Source organism: Plecotus auritus (genome assembly GCF_963455305.1).
Source record: "Plecotus auritus genome assembly, chromosome: 4".
Taxonomy (NCBI): Eukaryota; Metazoa; Chordata; class Mammalia; order Chiroptera; family Vespertilionidae; genus Plecotus; species Plecotus auritus.
This window is the reverse complement of record NC_137775.1, coordinates 135507786-135530228: the sequence shown is the minus strand read 5'-3', so window position 1 is coordinate 135530228 and position 22443 is coordinate 135507786. Positions and strand designations below refer to the sequence as shown.

Sequence of the window (22443 nt, the reverse complement as noted above, 5' to 3'; positions counted from 1 at the left end):
CCTTACATGCCTTATGCACAGGTACACCATTTCTCTCCACTAATACTAGCAGCGAGTATTTTAGCAGCTGATTGCCACGTCATTAGTCTTGTACTGACTTGTTTGGCGCAACAGAAAATATTTTGCTTTCGGAGACCAAGAAAAATAGATTTATTTGCATAACGCTTATTAATTTGTGCAGTTATGCAGTGTCTGGTAAGTTAATGTTCAAGAAAAAATATTTTTATTAAAATGTTTTATTATTTTATGTTAACGACTAGAGGCCCAATGCACGAAGATTCGTGTAAGAATGGGCCTTCCCCTGGCTGCCAGCACCACCTTCGCTCCGCCCGGAGCCACCTTTCCGCCTTCCCACACTGCCCAGAGGCTCAGAGCAGCTGGGGCGGTGCAGAACACCTGGTGATGACGCAAACATCCCACCCCCGGCTGCTCAGCACCTGTGTATGCAAATTAACCCGCCAGCTTTGTTGGGTTAATTTGCATACTCACTCCTGATTGGCTGGTGGCATCGCGAAGGTACAGTCAATTGGCATCTTTCTCTTTTATTAGTGTAGATTACTCATTTATTTCAGCTCTTTGTATTCAGCATGTCTCTATCGAAATATACCTACATTTCTATGAAAATTGAAGCCTTTGTGTTTTTGCAGCCCACATAAACTTAAACCTTGTTTATTTTGCCCATATTAGCCTTTGAGTTTGACATGCTTGTTCTAGAACAATGCCCAAATTGCAGAGGTTTAACAAAATAAAGGTCTCTTTCTAGCCTGTAGCCTGACTAATGCAGGTCAGCGATGGGAGCAGCTTCACTCCGTCCAGGGCTTTGAATGGAGAGGGTCCCACAGAATGTGGGTGGGGATGTCACAGAGAGGTCTGCCATGCAACAAGCCTTTTCACTATCTTTTCCTTCCGGCACATGGAAGGACTTCTTGGTCTTTTTGAAGTTAGGTGTTCAAGCTTTTCCTTTAATCAAGGAAAGGTTTCAGGAGTCCCAGTCACTTCCAGGTGGAAGCATTTGGGAAGCAATGCACGCTTCTGCAGGTTCTCCCTCCCCCTAACTGTGATTGGTCGGTTTGGAGGAAAGCATCCTGATATGCTAAGGCAATGTGGCAGGCAGGTCTCCAGAGCCATGGCAGAATCTGCGGAATCTGTGTGAGAGAGAAAGCCTCCGAGAATGTGGTTTGTTATTAAGCACTTACTGTGGACCAGGCACTGGGCTAAGTGAGCGAGCACTTCGTGTGTGAACTGCATAGCACAATGTCTGGCCCTAACAAGTTCTTACTAGTAATTAGTATTAATTGTTATTGTTATTCCAATTTTGTCTTAGAATTGTATGTATTCGCTCAAATGGGTCCTGTGCTCTAGACCAGTGGTCGGCAAACTCATTAGTCAACAGAGCCAAATATCAACAGTACAACGATTGAAATTTCTTCTGAGAGCCAAATTTTTTAAACTTAAACTTCTTCTAACGCCACTTCTTCAAAATAGACTCGCCCAGGCCGTGGTATTTTGTGGAAGAGCCACACTCAAGGGGCCAAAGAGCCGCATGTGGCTCGCGAGCCGCGGTTTGCCGACCACTGCTCTAGACTATGGTCCAGAATGGGTGTCACAAGGCCGGTGAGTATCTTGCTTATTTTTTTTCTCAAAAACGTCTGAAAGTTTTCCTAGTTTGTGGGCAGCTGAATGGGAAATGCAGGTTCCAGGGCCAGAGGCAGCATGGCATAGAGCAGGAGTGGGAACCTTTCTTCTGCCCAGGGCCACTTGGATAGTCATAACATCTTTCACAGGCCATACAAAGTTATCACCTTAAAAATTAGCCTGCTGTGTGTGGTCAAACACTTAATCAACTCACCCCTAGTGCCTTGGCAGGCCAGACCAAAGGATTTCTTGGGTCTTATACGGCCGAGGGCAGGATGTTCCCCACCCCTGGTGTAGAGGAAAGAGAACTTGAACTAGAAGCCAAGATCAGTTTAGTTCAACACACATTTATTGAGCACCTTCTGTATGTACCAGGCGCCAGAGAAACAGAAAAGTGTGCGAGGGGACCCCTGCCCTCTAGGAGCTTAATTTCCACGTGGGCGGCCGACAAATACACAAAGCACGACACATGCAGGGATGAGAGAACAAACAGGAAACAGGAGCGCCGCCGCCAGACCGGGCCCGGCTCTGCCACTAGCTGTGTGACCTTGGACATGTCACTCAACCTCTCTGGGCCTCATGGATAGTCAGAACGGGGTCGATCATTTCTAACCCCTGAAATTCTAACATCTAAGAGTCTCAAAACCCTGTTAGGTAGGCAGGGCAGGTATGGTTCTAGTTGACAGAGGTGAAGCCTGGGGTCAGAGAGGTTCCGCACAGCGGGCTGAACTCCACAACTGCTTGTTGGGACGAGCTAGCCCCTGACTGGCCCAGGGCAGGTCTTTGGAGCCAGACCTAGTGTGTGTCCACTCCCCGCCGCCTTAGCAGAGTGGTGGGATCTCGGATGGGGGTGGCAGGAGCCTTCCTGGATGCCTGTTTCAATTTCATACTCCGAGCTTGGAGCTGGCTACAGAGCAGGAAGGGGAGAGAGGCAGCTACTCCTTCCCCGCCTCCCCTCCTGCTGTAAGCACTCAGCAGGCAGTGGCCATTTCTGGAAACCAGGTCTCGGCTGTCACGAAACAGCAGTGATATTAATTAGGGCTATATCCAGGGGGTCACAGGAACCTTCAGCAGTCAGCCCCCTCCCTGATGGAAACTCCCTGAGCCTGGTCCCACTCGCAGCTGTCTCCTCATCAGGCTGCGTGAATGATGCAAAGGACGTTTTGGAGACTGAGGCAGCTCTCCCCTGTACTTCCGGGCCACCCCCACCCAGCCCACCCAGTGTGTGCATGAGCTTGTTTAATTGAAGCAGAACAAACTCAAGAGTCCATCTCTGTTGTGCCTCTAAAAATCATGCCATGCCCACCAAGGCCAAGCACAAGTCTTCTGATGATGGACCCGCTCTCTCCCACCGTGGGAGACCGTTGATGATGCTGTGTACACTTGTCATGTACAATCATCTTTGAGTGCGTGTTTGTACATTCAAGAGGCCAAGGGCACACAAAGCCTGCTCCCCAGGGGTTTATCATCAGGTGCAGGAGCGGTCAGGTAACATGAAGAAACGTCAGGATGGCAAAGTGACAGGCGCCGTGTGAAAGGCTCAGTGTCAAGAGGTGGAGGTGCTGGGGAGAGGGCGTGGTCGCTCAGGGCTGCTGCTGTCCTGGCAGGGAGGCTGGCAGGGAGGCTGGCGCTGGGCCCTGAAGGAGAGACGGAAGTCATTACTAGCAATCCCTACTCTGTGGCCGGACATCTTCCCAGGGCGCCCCTTCTCCATCGTGGGTTCACAGGGACACCCCCTCCCTCCTCGGAGCTGGCTGGCTGGGCGGGGACGCTCATGCCATACAAGTGTCTCCCCAAGAGCCCTGTGGGGATGGTCTGGGTTCAAACTCTGCCCCCACCACCTCCAAGCTGTGTATATGAGCAAGTCCTTTACCTCTCTGAGCCCGTCTCCTCAGGCGGATGGTGCCGACCTTGCAGGGTGTGGATTCACTAAGCAAACACTAGTAACTCAGCACAGCACCAAACACTACCACCCCAATGTGTCCTCCTTAAAAAGCCCTCCCTGTCACCCCCCATCTTCACAAGGGCCGTCTGCATGCTCCAGCCTTCCCCAGGCACCCTGCTGGCTCCAAGGGACTGGGCTTTGGGTTCAAATGGGCCAAGGAAGGAGGGGCTCTGACCTAAGCTTACTTGGTGCCTCCCCGCTGTGGCCGCCAGGAGCACAGCACCAGGCTCCACCGCCCAGCACACCCAGTGGACTCAGCCCACAAGGGAGTGGGGCTGCCGGGCTGGTAGTAACCTTTGGCAGGTGGTCTATCTTTCTGAAGACAGGCCACGCCAGTGTTGTGTTGTGTTTTGTGTCTGCCTTGTTTCCTCCCCCTGCAGTAACCAGATAGGAACACTCCTTCAAAACTGGTGACCGGCAGTCAGGGCTCCTTTTTCTACATGGATTGGAATTGTTCTGTGGTCCCAGGACAAACCCAGGGTCAGGACAGCCTAGTCACCAGGTGCCTCCAAAGCTGGAGCAGGCCTTGCAGAGTCGAATCGCAAGGGTTCACGGCTCCTGTCACACGGCCTCCTTCCCAGACCTCCTGTTGCTGGTTCTTCCTGCCTGAGCCCCAGGGCAGGACGAGAGCACTCAACTCGTGGGTCCTCCTCCTCCTCCTCCGGGGCCCCGGCCCAGGTATAGCTTTGTCGCTGTGGCACACTGCCTGCCTCCGGGCATTTCTGTGAGAATTAAATGCTGTGCCACGTGAAAAGCAAGGCACTAGGCTTTCTTTTGCGGGGGAGGGGAGGAGGGGGAGGGACTTTTTTAATTGACTAAGGTATTATAAATGTGTTTATCTCCCCGTTGCCCCCCCATCCCCCTAATCCTGCCCTCACCCTCTGATGTCTGCGTCCATTGGTTTTGCTTATATACATGCATACAAGTCTCTTGATCTCTCCACTCTAGGCTTTTGAGCCTCCCTGTCTTTGAGGGGAGGACACTGAGACCCCAGACCTGAGCACGACTGAGAACAGGTGTGAGTGAGAGGACTCCCCCCGCCCCCCAGCAGGAGCAGCTGGCCAGTCCTCAGCCTGAGCCTGCAGCCACTCAACACTTCCCTGCAGGTGCTGGGAGGGGGTGGGCTTCCTGCCACCCCCACAGGCCCATCACCACCCTGAATTCCTTTAACCTCATTATTGTACACCCAGTCCCCCTCTGGCTCCCCAATAATGACAAGATACAGAACCCCAGAATACCCATGTTTTACTAGAAATCTAGAAAGCATGCAAAGAGGCCAACAAAACCACATTGGCAGTGTTGTCTGAAACCCAGCAGTGAAGGCTGAGCGGGGCAGAGTTGGACCTGGTTCCCCTGAGCTATTTTCTGAAAATGGGCCAGGACCCAGTTCACACAGGCAGCTCCCAGGCAGGCCGCCCACGTGACGCCAGCCAGGGCACCGAGCGGAGGCTGGGGCGGCCTGGGCCCCACGGCCAGCTGCTCTGCCCTCGGGGGGGGGGGGGGGGGTGGACGGGGGAGGGGGCACTGGTGGACCTGCCATCCCCCTCTCGTCCTGTCTGCGCCCGCCCCCCCCCCCCCCCCGGCCCCAGGCAGACCAAAGGCCCTGGGAAGGGGCCATAGGACCTGCACAAACTGTATCAGGCCCAACACAAACATCATCTCTAGCCCATGGCTAATCCTCCCCTGAGACAGCATAAACCATCCCTGGGCTACGTTCCAGAACATTCTGGTACTTTCCAAGCTGTTTCCTCTGCTCCCAGCGTGCTCCCTGGGGGATAAAGCTGTTGATCCCCATGCCTGGCGTGGCGTCTGGCGCGTGGTGGGTGTGAATAAACGCTCCTCATGTTGAGCTGAATAGTAATGAGGAGCCAGCAGGAGCCCACCCTGCATCTAAGAATAACTGGGGCCTGCAAAGTTAAGCGGTGCCCTGAGGCCACACTGATTCTGCCCTCAGGTCCCGTGTACTGCCACCCGCCAAGCTAGGTCAAGTGGGCTTGACGTGGCCCCTCCCACAGCACCCAGAGCCATGCCCTCTGCCCCTCCCCGAGCCCTGGAGCAAATGGCAGCCGACTCCTCTGGATGCCGGTCATGTCTTTATTCCATCGGAGACGCCACGCAGCACCGCCACGCAGCGGGGCCTGCCAGGCAGCGGCCCAAACAAGGCAAGGAGGGCAGGTGTGCGGGACCCAGGCCAGGGAAGCCCTGCTCCCAGCCTCCCCAGCAACCACGAGAGAAATGACTTGGGGAGTGTGGGGAGGGGGCTGTGTGTGCCAACATCAATGCGGTGTGTCAGTGCCAGGGCCGCAGGAGGAAGGTAGGTTCCAGAATGGGGCGGTGGGGGGTGTTGTTAGGTGCTAAAAGTGGGCTCTGTGCTTGTGTTTTGGGGAGAGGGCCCTACCCTCCTGAGCACATGGGATTCAACTGCTAAGCCACAGGACCTGCCTGGGGCCAAGGAGACAGGACTCATGGGCCTGGGAGAGGGGCCTGGGGCGGGCGGGCCTGGCCTGACCCACCTCACGTATAGGCCATCTTGCTGCACACCCAGGGCCGGGTCATCAGACACTCCGTCGACACCAGCCTGGTGGGCTCCACGAAGACGCACTCCCCGAGGCCCGCGATGGCGAATCTGTGGCCAGGAGAGACGACCAGCGCTCAACCTGTGGTGTCTGCCCCTCCAAACACCTCCCAGGACATCCAGCCCCAAGACCTTCCTAACGGGCTTCCCATTGCCTCCCTGCTCCCGGCACCGGGCTCCAGCCCCCCAGGTCAGCTCCTGAACAGGGGTCCCCTGGCACAGTGTCCGCACAGAAGAGCTGGGGAGAGAGGAGCTGATTTAAAGGGCCTCACAGGTTGGGGTGGACCCCAATCACTCCAACGTTCAACACTGGGGCTGTTGCCCAGGAAACCGGACGTCATTCAGGGGCCTGTGTGGGAGGGCTCTCCTCGCCTGAAAGCAGCCTTCAGAGTCCAAGGTTTCTTCTGTTCACCCTGATCTGAGCCCCCTGCCAAGCCTGGAGCTGGGGTCCCACAAGCGTTGGCATCAGAATGACCCCGAGAGGGAGTGTGGGGGCAGGACCACCTCAGTGTCAGGGAAACATGGCCCAAGGCCCATGGTTGCCAGGTGGTCAGCATGTGGGGACCCATCTCCAGGGCTCTCCCTGCCTCTGGGAGCAGGAAGCTTCCAGAAGGGGATAAGGGGACAGAAAGTGAAGACTTATCAGCAGTGCTAAGAGCTGATCTGCGATGGGAGCGGGAAAAGGAAGAGGTGATGAGGAGAGGCAGGTGCAGCAATGGAGAGGGGACAGGAACTGTCAACCGGCTACTTGCTGCTGGAGGCTGCTGGGACGGAGGGAGCCTCACTCGGCCTCCGTGGGAAGGAGGGCTGGGGGCCGGCGTGGTCCTCAGCAGCAGGGCCCCCCACCTCCTCGTGGCCTGTTCCTCCAGCCATAAGGTCTGGACTGAAAGCCAGGATTCATTCCCTTATTCCCTGCCCTTCTCTAACCTAGACCGCCCCCCACACCTGTCACCACCCTCACTGCCCCAATCGTACACCCCACCACCCGTGACCACTGCCACCATCACCCCACAAACCAGTGCCTGGCGCCTCGCCCTTCACACACTCACTCCCACACGTGGGTCTAGCACACACCACCCACACCCCAGCAGGGCCTCCAGCGCTCACAGTGCCCAGGCTCCGCCCCTTTCCTGCAGTGTCAGCCTTTGGGTGGCATGTGGCTGCCCCGAGCAGAGGCCCCCTCCCCACCGGCCCTGTGGCCAGGTGTGGTGTGCCCTGGCCAGCACAGAGGGACGTCCAGGCACGGACTCCCTCCCCCTGGGGCTGAACCGCACAGCCGTGCAGACAGGCCCTGCACAGACAAGGGAGTCACAGGGCGGCACAGGAGGCTCGCTGGAGCAGAGCCAGCACCCCAGGCTAAATTCATGGGCGAGAAATGAAGTAAAGCGACGTGGTTAAGGGCCGTCACACCCGCTGAACCTCGGGGGAGCTCTCGCTAGCACAGCTCCAGGCGGTTCCCTCGGGAGGTGCCCGGGCTAAGCTCGGGCGGAGGACGAAGACGAAGCCTCAGCTCACGTGTCGGGGTCAAAGGGTTCCCCGTTGACCCAGTGGAACTCGTCCCCGACTCTGCGAAGGCCAATCCAGGGCTCCCTCCGCGTGAACTTGAACATAAATTCCTGCACCAAGGAAAGGGGAAGGCTCAGTCAGATGTGGTCTCCTGACTGCTTAGGGCTCCCAAGATATACAGACACTGAGAGGGGCGCCTAGCTGCACCCCAGAAGTGAGGCCTAGGGTCAGAGAGTGCCCTGCACTCACACTGACCGCCCAGCAGTGCCTGCAGTGGCCCTAGGGGACCCGGCTCTGGGGCCTGCCCCCGGCCAGGAACCCTGGCACAAGGTTGTGCCCTGGCCCAGCAGCCCAGGTGCTAGCTCCCTGACGCATAGGAAGCCTGGGCTTGCCCACTTCATAGGCACCTGGGACAACCCTCAGCGCTCAGGGCGATCGTCCCTCTACCTACATCCTCTGGCCTTTCTCTGAAGAAGGGCTCTTATCCTGTGCATCAGAGACAAACAAGGTGTTGTTAGGTTCTCTGCCTTTCGCATCCCCACACCACGGCACCCAACTCCCACACAGCCACCACTGCACCCACATCCCCACACCACTGCACCCACATCCCCACACCACTGCACCCAACTCCCGCACAGCCACCACTGCACCCACATCCCCACACCTCTGCACCCAACTCCCACACAGCCACCACTGCACCCACATCCCCACACCACTGCACCCAACTCCCGCACAGCCACCACTGCACCCACATCCCCACACCTCTGCACCCAACTCCCACACAGCCACCACTGCACCCACATCCCCACACCACGGCACCCACATCCCCACACCACGGCACCCAACTCCCGCACAGCCACCACTGCACCCACATCCCCACACCACTGCACCCACATCCCCACACCACTGCACCCAACTCCCGCACAGCCACCACTGCACCCACATCCCCACACCACGGCACCCAACTCCCGCACAGCCACCACTGCACCCACATCCCCACACCACGGCACCCACATCCCCACACCACGGCACCCACATCCCCACACCACGGCACCCACATCCCCACACCACTGCACCCACATCCCCACACCACGGCACCCAACTCCCGCACAGCCACCACTGCACCCACATCCCCACACCACTGCACCCACATCCCCACACCACGGCACCCACATCCCCACACCACGGCACCCACATCCCCACACCACGGCACCCACATCCCCACACCACGGCACCCAACTCCCGCACAGCCACCGCTGCACCCACATCCCCACACCTCTGCACCCAACTCCCGCACAGCCACCACGGCACCCACATCCCCACACCACGGCACCCAACTCCCGCACAGCCACCACTGCACCCACATCCCCACACGTCTGCACCCAACTCCCGCACAGCCACCACTGCACCCACATCCCCACACCACTGCACCCAACTCCCGCACAGCCACCACGGCACCCACATCCCCACACCACGGCACCCAACTCCCGCACAGCCACCACTGCACCCACATCCCCACACCTCTGCACCCAACTCCCGCACAGCCACCACTGCACCCACATCCCCACACCACTGCACCCAACTCCCGCACAGCCACCACGGCACCCACATCCCCACACCACGGCACCCAACTCCCGCACAGCCACCGCTGCACCCACATCCCCACACCTCTGCACCCAACTCCCGCACAGCCACCACTGCACCCACATCCCCACACCACGGCACCCAACTCCCGCACAGCCACCGCTGCACCCACATCCCCACACCTCTGCACCCAACTCCCACACAGCCACCACTGCACCCACATCCCCACACCACGGCACCCACATCCCCACACCACGGCACCCACATCCCCACACCACGGCACCCAACTCCCGCACAGCCACCACTGCACCCACATCCCCACACCTCTGCACCCACATCCCCACACCATGGCACCCAACTCCCACACAGCCAAAAGACGGCCTGTTTCTCCCACGTGTCTGTGGACAAAACCGTTTTGGGGGTGACACAAGAGCTCCTGTCCCAGTTGGACTAGGACAGTGGTGGGCAAACTGCAGCTCGTGAGCCACATGCGGCTCTTTGGCCCCTTGAGTGTGGCTCTTCCACAAAATACCACAGCCTGGGTGAGTCTATTTTGAAGAAGTGGCGTTAGAAGAAGTTTAAATTAAAAAAATTTGGCTCTCAAAAGAAATTTCAATCGTTGTACTGTTGATATTTGGCTCTGTTGACTAATGAGTTTGCCGACCACTGGCCTAGGAGATGCGATATGATTTCTCAGGTGCACTGGTCACTTGTAATTCTTACGTTACAATACCGAGCTGAGCGCAGCAACCCAGCCTGCGGTGACATAGTTGGCCTTGACCAGAGCAGTGGACACCCACCCCGGGCCTGCAGACCCTGAGGGGCCCGCCTGCACACGCTGGCTGTGCGGCGGCTGGGGGGGCGCTGGAAACACGGACACCGAGTCCCAGGGCGGGGTCTCCGAGGGCCCCTCCCAGCACTCACCAGCTCCTTGGGGCTCTGAATCACCGCCAGCGCCGCCTCGTGGGTGTGGCAGTACTGCCTGCCCGTGTTCCAGTCCCTCGGCTCCTCGGAGAAGAAGTAGCATTTCCTGCCGTAGAGCAGCCAGTCCTCCGGGCAGGGCGCCTCACACTTGATGCAGCCCTTGGAAGCTGCAGGAAGAGAGGGGTCAGCATCACAGCAGGCCTGGCCCAAAGAACCCCACGCTGCCCCCGCGGCTCCCTCCACCAGCCCCACCTGGGTGCCCCTCACTGACACGGCTCAGGTGAGCACCTCACAGTGCCTGGCAGGGAGAAGGTGGGTGGCTAAATGCAGCAGAAAGAGAAATTTGGGAGGTTTGAGGGACACGGGGCGGGGGTTGGGGCGGGAGGAGGGACGTGACAGGTTAGCTACTGGGTTAAGACCTCCTCTCTCTCCGAACTCTTCAAGGCATGGAACCCCAGAAACTCAGATTCAGAAGGGACTTGGAGCCACGGGACGCGTCCTCTCTCCAGCCTGGGTGGCACCCACCTGCAGGCTCAGCAGGCCCTGGCCATGCCCTATTAGCTAACAAGGCAGCCCTTCCACCACTGACTGCTGGAAGCTCTTTTCTGGTTCTGAGTTCCAACCTGCCCTCCTGTGACCTAGACCTGCTGGCCCGGGATCTGCCTCTGGGGTGACCCAGAGCAAAGCCGGTCGCCGTCTAGCACCCACTTGAAGGACAGCAGCCTCCCTCTCGAGGCTTAGACACGGCCTCTCCCCAGACCCTTCATCCTGCCTGGCTCACCACAGGGTGCCCGCATCATCACAACGCTGCCACTCAACAGACAGGAGCCTCGGATGGACCCCGCCCCCAGCAACAGCGATCACCACGCTGCCTTCCAGCTGCTATGGGCTCCTGGCCTGCAGACCGCATCAGAGAGGAGTCTGGGCTGTGTGCACACGCGTGCTGTTCTGGGAAGGAAGCCCAGAGCATCCATCAGATTCTCCAAGGGCCTCCTTGCCAATAGGAATTAAGCCACGCTCTGATCGTGTTCATATGCTTTCTCTCCAAGTCAGGCCTCCCCCGTGGCCAGAACATGTATAAGTCAATTTCAAACCCAAATGAAGGGTCTTATATTTATTTCTCCCACGTTTATCTCGTTCGTGTTGGCTCCTCTGAGTTTTTAAAGACACATGTTAATCTTGATTTTTTTCTCGTCTGTCATATTAAACATCCCTCTTTGGATTGTATCACCTACGCATTCTATAAGCATTCATTTTGTTTGTTTTCATACAAGTGATTGATTAAATGTAGACCAGACAGCGCCAAGAGAGGGATCCCAGCCACACGGACTCCGGTTAACCAGCGTACATGGCACACCTGCTCCGTGCGCTACAGGTCCCCTCGGGACTAGTGACCCTGGCGTGGCTGCATTTCCGCTGCTTTTCCACAGGATCTCTGAGGAGACTTCACTGAAGTCACAGTGTGCCACCTTTACACATTTCCCGGCCTCCCAATGAGACCAGAGGCACCGATTTCATTTGCAGTCACTATTCTAGGGCAGTGGTCAGCAAACCGCGACTCGTGAGCCGCAGTTTGCCGCTCTGTTAATGAGTTTGCCGACCACTGTTCTAGGGGAACCCAAGCGGCCGCCAGAGGTCACCAGGTTCTTCCCTAAACACAAACTCCCTGCTTATCATGCACCCCTGTAGGCGAGGATTTAGTAAGGGCTGATGTCATCAGTGGATTTTTTTTGTCCATTTGGAGGTGCCCACCTCTGGTTTGATGGTGCGCCTCAAAGGTTAAAGACAAATCACTTTGCAAACCCTTCAGGTCCCACGGCATCCGTTGCCTTGAATCCATTAAAAGCAGCCAAATTCCCTGGTGGCTGTCCATAGTGAAGGTGCCTGTTGTCTTCATCCCTCCCCTTTCAGTCCCACGCAGCCCTCCTGTGGCTCAGGCCCCACCCCTTGGGCTGTTCTGTTCCCTCTGCCTCCCGGAGGGAGGCCCCCATTCATTCACCAGGATCTGGCACCCGTGTTTCCCCCTCTGGGAAGTCCCCCTTCCCCCAGGCAGGAGCACCTCTATGTTTGCACATGGGAGATAACAAACATCTTTTTTTTTTTTTTTATCACTAGTACTTAGCCCTGGGCCTACCACACAGCAGGCTCTATAAATGTCCCTTGAATGAATGAATGTGATCTTTAAAGGCCCTTGTCCCAAACTCATCTCCTCCAAGAAGCACTGCCCGCCTAACCCCCCTGGAGTTTGCTCTGAGTTCTCACGGCATCTCCACTTTCCCTACATCGCTTAAGAAAGGGGACTTGTGAGTCGAGGTGTGAAAAGAGTATTCTAAGCTAAAATCACCTCTAGAACGAACACTCCTCGGTTTGCTATTTACTTTGTCCCCCATGGAATTCATGGTACGCCGGGAGCTTTTCTTGACCTACTTAGACACGCTTCTGAAGAGGTGGCACACTGAACCGCATAAATGCCCTAACATCCATGCTCACCCAAGATGCTCATCACCACCAGGATGGCGAACAGGAGGACGGCAATGGCCCCGAGCAGGAGACGGGTGGTGGTGTCTGAGGAGAAGAAAAAGGGTTCAATTCCAGGCCACCCACTCACCACCAATTGCCACAGCCAGCCCCACATCCCAGGAGTGAGGAACTCAGGGTGGGGCCAGCCATCTGGGTTGTAACAAGTGCTCCCGGTGATTCTGATCTCACTCAGGCCTGAGAGGCGCTGTTCCAGAGCACAGTCCTGACTCCCACGTTCCCCTGTGTGATCGCCCTCCCTCCAGGGCTACACACCTGAACTCCTCCTGTGACCTGCAGAGCTTTTTTAAAAAAATAAAATAAAATAAAAAAGCCAAAACCAGTTTGGCTCAGTGGATAGAGCGTCAGCCTGCGGACTGAAAGGTCCCAGGTTCGATTCCGGTCAAGGGCATGTAACTTGGTTGCGGGCACATCCCCAGTGGGAGGTGTGCAGGAGGCAGCTGGTCGATGTTTCTGACTATCTATCACTCTTCCTTCCTCTCTGTAAAAAATCAATAAAATATATTTTTTAAAAAAATAAAAAATAAAAAAACAACAACAATGTATTTTTATTGATTTCAGAGAGGAAGGGAGATGGAGAGAGATAGAAACATTAATGATGACAGAGAATCATCAATTGGCTGCCTCCAGCTCACCCCTGACTGGGGATAGAGCCCGCAACCTGGGCATGTGCCCTAACTGGAAATCGAACCATGACCTTCTGGTTCATAGGTCAATAGAGCTTTCTAATCTTTAATTTCTTGCTGTTTCTCTATGTCCCCGTTCAGCCACACAGACTCACTGAAATAACCCAGCCCACCCTCCTAGCCCTGCGGCTGGATCTTTGCTCCCAAAGGTCTGCTCCCCCAAGGCTAGGTCTTGAAATCTGCCCACGTCTACACCCTCCACACTCTTTTTCTAAAAAAATATGTTTTTATTGATTCCAGGGAAAGAAAGGGATAGAAACATCAATGAGAGAGAAACATGGATGGACTGCCTCCTGTATGCCCCCTTCTGGGGATCGAGCCCACAACCAGGGCATGTGCCCTGAGCGGGGATTGAACCAGAGACCTCTTGGTTTATAGGTCTACGCTCAACCACTGAGCCACACTGGCCGAGCATACACCCTCCACCCTCTTGACAAAACCTTTCCAGATCCTCTGGCTTCTCCCTTTAAAAAAAGTTTTTGTAGGGGGGTGGGGGGGGGCAATGGGGCAATAAGGACACATATGTAATACCTTAATCAATAAAGAAAAAACATTTTAAAAAAGAAAAATTTTTTTGTATTTTTTTGTTACCACTTAAATTTTTCTTTTATATTTAATGAAAGAACCATTTTAGACTTTAGACATAGGGTCTTTTAAAGTTTATTTAAAAAATAAATAAATAAATAAATAAATAAAGTTTATTTATTGTGATAAAACATACATAACATAAAAATGCCATTTTAACCATTTTTAAGTGTACAATTAGTGGCATTAATTGCATACCCAATATTGTGCAACCATCCCCACTGTCCGTTTGCAAAACTTTCCCATCACCCCAAACAGAAACTCTGTACCAATTAAGCATTAACTCCCCATTCCCACCACCCCCAGGGCCTAGTAACTTCTAACCTACTTTCCATCTCTGAATTTGACTATTCTAGATATTTCATTTAAGTAGAAACATACAGTATTTGTTCTTTTGTATCTGACTTATTTCATTTAATACTATATAATGATTTCAAGATTCATCCATGTTGTAGCATCCATGTTGTATAAGAATTTCGTTCTTTTCTATGGCTGAATAATATTCTAGTGTATGAATATATATACTTTGGTTATCCATTCATTTGTTGATTGACACTGGGGTTGTTTCCACTTTTTGTCTATTATGAATAATGCTGCAGTAAACATTGGCATACAAGCATCTGCTTGAGTCCCTGTTTTCATTCTTTTGGGTAAACACTTGGGAGCAGAATTGCTGGGTCATGTGGTGATTTTATGGGTAAATTTTTGAGGAACCACCAGACTGTTTTCACAGAAGCTGCACCATATTACTTTCCCACCAGCAATGCACAAGTGTTCTAGTGTCTCCACCACCTTGCCAACCCTTGTTAGTTTCCTTTTTATTATTATTATAGCCATCTTAGTAGTGAGAACTCCCTTTTTTAAGTCATTTTTTAAAACCAAAGGTATGAATGAACATAGCTGGAAGCAGCACCTCCACAGATGGGTGCTGGTCTGTACACCATGATTCCTCCATGATGAGAAGTATCTAGAACCTTTGACAGCAGTTTAGCATGCCGTGGCACCCCAGGTATGGTCATGCTTCTAGTAATTCACTTGTGTTGTCCTTTACAAAGGCTTGAGAAATGCTGGGCTTCCTGGACCGATGTTTTGTTTCTCTCTCTTCTCCCTCTCCCTTATCCAGTATCTCTTTGCCTTCTTGCTCTATTTCCTGGAAGATTTTTTTCAACTTTCCCTTCCTACCCTTCGTTGAAATTTTTCATTTCTATGATTATTTTCAATCTCCAAAGTTTTTTGTTTGTTTTTGGCTTAGAGGCTACTGATATCTGAATATTCCTCTTAAAACATCCTGTTCTTATTTTAGTGATGCAACCCTTCCTCTCAGCTGTCCGAGGATATTACTGGGGGAGGGGGGAGAGTAAAGTTTATTCCTCCCTCTATAGTCGCTGTGTCCTCCAGCTTGCTTTTTGTTGTTGTTTATTAGAGCCTTGGTTATTCATTCCTGGTTAAGGCAGGAGGACTAGAGAGTTCACCAGTGTCCCTGAGACCATGGGAGGGGCTTGGTAACTTGGGTGGGGGGGCGGGGGGTCACAGCAGCTGGTCCAGCTGGGCTGACCCTCCAGGCTCTGCGTTGACCTCCTTGGGCTTCTTCCTCCCAGGTGGGTCGGTCCCTGGAGAAGGCTCTCCTGCTTTCTCTCCCGGAGGGGCTTGGTCAGGAGACGCGACTAGGAGGCTGCACTGCACATTCACTGTGTAAATGTCACCCTAATTGCTTGTTCTCTAATGTTCTGGTGTCTAGAGACCCTCTCCCCCAAGACTTACCCTCGGCTCCTGCTGAGGCTGGGAAGAAGCTGTATGGAGTGGGCCGGGGCTGGGGGTCTAAATCCTCCTAAAGGAATGTCCCATAGTCCTGTTTCCAACCACCGCGATGACCGCGCCCCCATCCCTGGGTCACTCGGGTGGGTCCTCTGCCCGTGGAGTCAGGTACCGCTTGTTGCTTCCTAGCTCCCAAGTTTATTGCTCTTCTGGCCTCTACTGTTCTGTGGTCCTTGTGGCCTTTTGAAAACTCCTTTACTGCTGTCTGAGTGGGCTTCAGAAAGGAAAGAGAATAAATGCACGTGTTCAGGCTGCCACCTTCATCTGAAAGCCCAACAAACATTTTGGAGTCCTTCCTGTGAGCAAGGTTGACGCTGGCAGGTGACCAGGAGTCCAGAGGCGGGTGGCTCCAGGCTCAGTGAGAGGGGAAGCTCCCCTCCGCCCCCCAGGGCTGGGCTTTCTGTGTGTCCTCTGTATCCCCACAGGCAGTCTGTCGTCGGGATCCCCCTGCAGGACGGCTGCCTGTCGCCACCACGCTAGATGTAGCCTGCCTCTCCACCCTCTTCTCTAACACTGGCTGTGTGACCCTTTGTGCATGGAGAATCAGAGCAGAGTGTCTTAACCCACTCGCCTGTGTTCAAACCCCAGCGCTGCCACTTTCTAGATGACTGAGCAGCTTGGCAAAGTTACTTGGCTCCTATTTTACTTCATTTTCCTCATCTTTAAAAATGAAGTAATAGTGGTATCTGCCTCTTAGGACTTTACGAGAATTCAATGATGGCACGTAGAACAACGTCTGGTATGGAAGCTCTACTTCAGTGGTAAGAGATATGATGGTGATGGTGGTGGTGGTGGTGGTGGTGGTGATGGTGATGGTGATGGTGATGGTGGTGATGGTGATGGTGATGGTGATGGTGGTGGTGGTGGTGGTGGTGATGGTGGTGGTGGTGGTGGTGGTGGTGGTGATGGTGATGGTGGTGATGGTGATGGTGGTAGTGGTGGTGGTGGTGGTGGTGATGGTGGTGGTGATGGAGGTGATAGTGGTGGTGATGGTGTTGTTGTTGTTGTTGTTGGTGGTGGTGGTGGTGGTGGTAGTGATGATGGTGATGATGGTAGTGATGGTGGTGGTGATGGTGGTGGTGGTGGTGGTGGTGGTGATGGTGTTGGTGATGATGGTGGTGGTGGTGGTGGTGGTGGTGGTGGTGATGATGGTGTTGGTGATGATGGTGGTGGTGGTGGTGGTGGTGGTGGTGGTGATGATGATGGTGGTGATGGTGGTGATGGTGGTGGTGATGGTGATGATGGTGGTGATGGTGATGATGGTGGTGGTGATGGTGATGATGGTGGTGATGGTGATAATGGTGGTGATGATGGTGGTGATGATGGTGGTGATAATGGTGGTGGTGGTGATGGTGATGATGGTAGTGATGATGGTGGTGATGGTGGTGATGATGGTGGTGATGGTGGTGGTGGTGGTGATGGTGATGATGGTGGTGGTGGTGGTGGTGGTGGTGGTGGTGGTGGTGATGGTAATAAGCTCACAGGCTCCCTTAGGGTAAGAGCTGTGTTCTACTTGCCTTTGGAGTCCCTGTAACAGGGCTGAGCCACGGCCTTGCATATCACAGAGCACCACGGGCACTAACACACAGGGGAACTTAGCTACACTGAATGGCAATGTCCTTCGTCAGCCTAAAACTCAACTGAGTTTGTAAGAAAGGGACACAGGTGCACCTGCTCTCCAAGAAAGGGGCATCTGGGCGTCTCCAACATCACCGGAACTGGGGAGCCCCACTCCCTCCTGGGAAAACTGCTCTGGACCCGCCCTGGGGACACAGAGAGTGCACGAGAGAGCCTGCCTCGCACAGGATGGCTCTGGGGTGGACAATCCAAGGCAACGTTGTACTCATTTCCCACGGCTGATGCGACGAAGTACCATGAACTAGGTGGCTTAAAATACCAGGAATGTATTGTCACTCAGTTCTGGAGGCCAGAAGTCCACAGTCAAGGTGTCAGCAGGGCCGTGCTCCCCCTGAAACCTGGGGGATCCTTCCTTGCTTCGCTCCAGCTTCTGGTGATGTGCTGGCGAGCTCGGGGGTTCCTTGGCTCACTGATGGGTCACTCTGCTCTCTGCCTTGTCACATGGCCATCTTCAGTTGGATCTTCATCTTCATATGAGTATTTTCGTATAAGGACACCAGTCACATTAGATTAGGAGACCACCCTACCCCTGTATGCCCACATCTTAACTAATACCTGCAACGCCCACATTTCCAAATAAAGTCATATTCTGAGGTGCTGGGGGATGAGGACTTCAACATATCTCTTTGGGGGGATACAATTCAAGCCATAAACAAATGTCTAATGCAGCAATCCTTCCTTCAGTGCAATGGCCTTTATTGGGGTGCAGTTTATTTATGTTTATGAATGTATATGACTTCGCCTAATGTTAGAGGAACAACTGAAAAACAAGCTGACTTCCAAGCCCCAACAAATCTCCCATCACCCTCACACCCACAGCCCCCAAGAGCCTCCCAGCGGACGTCTCTGAGTTGTCAGGGTCACAGCCTGACGAGCATAATCTTGACTGTTCAAAACTATCCAATGTAGAGTTTGGTAATTTTTAAGTTTTTAAGAGGCTTTGCTAAATGCATGTGTGGTTTGGATCAGGAAGTTGTGGGTTTATGCATAACCAAGGAGCTTTCAACATTAAAAATTCAGAATTGGTGAGCACTGACACATCTATGGCCTGAGATTTGCAGGATCACTCTGTCCCCCTCCCGTGCCCCCAGTCCCCTTTCCCCACTTCCACCCCCAAGGCCAGATATATCCCCATCTCAGATCACCTCCAGTCTTTCCAAAACCCAGGCCAGAGCTCTGGGTCACCCTTCCCAGCCTCTCTCCTGAGGCTGGAGTGGAAGGGAAGGTTAACATCCACAGGGAGAGAAGATTTGATTAAGAAGTTCCAACTGGCTTTTGATTTATAAAGCTAATTGTTGGTCTAAGCCAGTGGTCAGCAAACTGCGGCTCTGTTGACTAATGAGTTTGCCGACCACTGGTCTAAGCTAAGGAAAGTCTTGAAGACCTGGGCTCTATTCCCAACCGTGGGACTTAAGAAGCTCTCCGTTTCACTTAACCCGTCTGTGCAGGAGGTGGCGGGTCATCTGAGGAGCCTGAAGAGACTGACCTGCGCCCAAAGCAGTTTGTTTCTGTCGAATTCGCCTCACCACGCCGAAGGTGCTTGGTCCTCGAGGGACCGTGTAAGAGCTTTCACTGGACCCTGTGGCAAACCCGACAGGGGGGTTCATGTGTAAGCAGCCAACATGTGTCCTTGGGCAACACCCGTGGCCTCTCTGAGTCTCAGTTTCCTCCTCTATGAACTAGATATGACACTCACCAACCCCCTGCAAGGGTAGATGTGAGGGTCAAATGAGACAGCTGATAGGAAAGCCTGCAGCAAAGTGTCCGGCACATAGTAGGTGTCTGATAAATGTTAAGCTCGTGGTAAAAAAGGAGCACAGGTCCCCTAAGTCAGGGGTCCTCAAACTACGGCCCGCGGGCCACATGCAGCCCACCGAGGACATTTATCCGGCCCACCGGGTGCCGCTGCCTGTTCTGCTTAGCAGCCGACTCGTCCCGGGCCCGCAGTGCGCATAGGAATTTGTTCATAGTTGTTTTTTTAAACTATAGTCCGGCCCTCCAACAGTCTGAGGGACAGTGAACTGGCCCCCTGTTTAAAAAGTTTGAGGACCCCTGCCCTAAGTGTTCAACTTTGTCAAGTCAAGAAGTCTCCTGTTTTTTCCAGATGTGCTTGGCTAAGCAGAGGCTACAAAACCCTTGGCCCCCAAAAGTGGCAGACCCCTCACCCATCATGGGTGGTGCCAGTGTCCATGGACTGGGCCCATTACATGGACTCCAGTTTGGGGTGGGGAGTGGACTCAAGGTTAGCAGACCAGCAGTCAAAGGATTTCAACTGAGCTCCTCCTTCAGGACTGCAGGAGGCCACGTCTAGGGAGGTGGGGAGAGGAGTCACCTGCACACAGCCCACACCCCAGCACCTGTCTGTGTAGCCTTAAGAGGCAGGAATTATCATCTAGCTTGGCAGATGAGGAAATTGAGGCTCACACAAGTTCAAAAACCTGATAACCCGGGGTTTGGGTTTACCTGACTCCAGACCCATCAGGCTGCCTCAGCCCCAGCCCTGTGACTGTTCAAGGGCAGGGGTGTTCCCAGTGCCCAGCACTGTGTCTGGACTATGTGGGCACCCCATCAATGTTTGTGCAAGGGGAGGACAAGTGAACAGATGTGGGAGAGCAGTGCACTAAAGGCTGGCCCTGGGCCCACACGGCAGCACCCTGGAGAGCACCCAGCCTGGCCCACAAGGTCCCCTTTTCTGACAGGAGATGGGGCACCCAGGGAACACCCAGGAGACCCTCAGAGGACTGGCAGAGGGGAGGTCCCTCACAGGGACTCAGACTGTAGATCCTAAAACACCTGTGGGAAAGTCCATAGGCCCCAGATGCTGAGCCCCCAGGGACCACAGGCATCAAGGGTGGGGCTGATGCTGGGTGGAGCCGCTGGAGGAAGCAGTGCCATTGGGAGCATGAGACACGGAGACACAGAGACAGGCCAGGTAGGGAGCCAGACCAGGACTGGAGACAAGGCTGGGCCAAAGGTAAGGCACTAAGCAGGGAGTGGGCTCCCCAGGGGCTGAAAGACCCAGTGTCTCAAGAGAGATGCTGGGCTATTTGCTGCCTCACTTACAGGTGGTTGGCCAGCCACAGCTGGGAGGAGGAAGCAGAGGTAAGCCCAGGCATTGAAGGAGACCACACCACCCTGAAATGACCTTACCCATTGGGGACTAGAGTTAACTTGGGACAGACCCTGCAGAAATCTTACAAATGAATGAATGAAGAAATACAACAGGCAAGAGGAGTGAACAACTTTAGGAAATACGTAGGCAGGAGGAAAGTGGAGACGGGGAGGGTCACGGGCAAATCCAGCAATGCTACGCACCTGGAGACTATTTCAGAGTGAGGGCTTTGCGATCCCACTCAATTCTCCTCAGCCTGCAGCTCAAGATCCAACATCTTTGCCTCCTTTGTCCCAAGTCACCACCCAGGCACCAGCCTTCCCCTCCGGAGTCCGCATCCCCTGCTCACCAGCCTTCGGGCCAAACACTGACATGTAGATCCCCACCTTCCCCTCCTCCACAAGGCACCTGCCCTGCCAGGTGCTGGTTATGGTCCGCCCCACCCCCACCACCACTGCCCACTTTCCTCCTGACCTGGCCTTGGTCTAACCCCCCTGCGACACCACTGCTTTTCCAAGAACAAACCCACTATCTCATTCTATGCTTTAAAATCTCTATGGCTCCTTCAGACAAAGTTCAAACTCTTTGGCTCAGTCCTCCTCAAACCCCCCCCCCCCATTCCTGGTGTTCATGAGTTCACTTCCCCACAAGGGACAGGCTGGCTCTGGCCACTTGGCCCCTGACCATGTCACTCCTTGCGCCTGGCACGCCTTCCTTCTCCTCCCCAGATCTCCTGAGAGGTCACCTACCCCAGGAAGCTCTCCTTTTCTGACTCGCCCTCCCTAAGGATTGGGTGAGCCAGACTCTGGGCTTCCCCAGGTGACGCTGCCGAGGCCCTCGGCCCTGGAACTGGGGTGTCAGGAGTATGAGAAGCCTCCTGAGGACAGGTCCTCTGTCCTGTCGACTCCAGCCACTCCACAGCACACACCACCAGTGGCCAACACAAGTTTTCTAGAACTCATGAACATGGAATCCATTGTCCACTTCGCTCACTGCCCGCTGGCCAGCCAGGGGTCCTCCACTTCTCCCTCCCTAAGTGGCCCGTCCCCACCAGGTGCCCCCCTTCTCACTGGACACTGGCAACACCTCTGGGGTCTACAGCTTTCCTCACTTTGCCCAAAGCATTTCCACTGCCACAGACAGTCAAGCACCCCCTCATGCCCATCAGGTGAGGACGGGACACTCATGAGCAAACAGGCTCGGAGTATGGAGCCTGCTCCCAAGGTCAAAAAGTGAGTGAGCTGCAGAGACAGGGTCAAGGCTATAACCATGGGTGGTCCCCAGTTACACCCCTCTCCCCGCAATGTGTCACCTAATTGCCCCAAACCAATCCTCCGGATTCGAGTCCCACTCGCCGCCCCCACCCCCACCCCCTTCCGGGACACCAGCCAAGGTGACTCTACCCGCCTTCCTGGTCCCCGGTCCCCGGGTCAGGGCATGGAGGGCCGCTGCACCTTACCCTCCAAGGCCGCCTTCCAGCTGGTGCTGCCCTCGTAGCCGGAGCCCGATCGCCGCAGCAGTCCCTCGGGGCCGCGGGCCTCCGCCTCCCCGGGCGAGCGCGGCCTGGGCGCGGTGGGGGCGGGCGCGGGGCGGGCGGCTGGGGGCGGCGGCGGCCGGGCCCGCGCTGGGGGCTCTCGGGCCGGCTCCATGCCCGGCGCTCCGCCCCGCCGCGCCCGCGCTCCTGCGCCCGGGTGCGGGGCCCAGCCCCACGCGCACTCGGCGCTCCGCGTACCCTGCGGACCCCCCAGGCCGACCTCGGTGGGCGAGGGCCGCGGCTCGCGCAGGCAGTGGCTGAGTCCGGCTCCCCGCGCCGGCCCGCTGCGCCCGGTGGCTGCTGCCTAGCACGCCTCGCCTGCCCTGCCGCGCCGCAGCCTCGGCGCACCGCGGGCGGGGAGGGCGG

The 22443-nt window shown here is 55.1% G+C and overlaps 1 protein-coding gene across 1 annotated transcript; it reads right to left on the bottom strand.

Moving 5' to 3' along the window:
• Positions 1-1966: 1966 nt before the first annotated feature.
• On the bottom strand, positions 1967-22372 carry CLEC2L (C-type lectin domain family 2 member L). The gene is made up of 6 exons (XM_080665719.1): positions 22003-22372; positions 12660-12734; positions 10170-10336; positions 7671-7771; positions 6094-6206; positions 1967-3272 (listed from the first exon to the last, which is right to left on the bottom strand). Exons 1-5 carry the CDS (start codon positions 22190-22192, stop codon positions 6095-6097), a joined length of 645 nt encoding a protein of 214 aa, XP_080521845.1. The 5' UTR covers positions 22193-22372; the 3' UTR covers positions 1967-3272; position 6094.
• Positions 22373-22443: the final 71 nt, after the last annotated feature.

Bases quoted from the DNA above. Each gene is read 5' to 3' on its own strand.
- CLEC2L (XM_080665719.1), bottom strand. From the start codon at position 22,192: ATGGAGCCGGCCCGAGAGCCCCCAGCGCGGGCCCGGCCGCCGCCGCCC. The intron at 10,337-12,659 runs GTGAGCATGGAT...CTCTTCCTGCAG, and splicing joins GGTGGTGATGAGCATCTTGG to CTTCCAAGGGCTGCATCAAG. The intron at 6,207-7,670 runs GTGAGCTGAGGC...TCCTGGCCACAG, and splicing joins GAACCCTTTGACCCCGACAC to ATTCGCCATCGCGGGCCTCG.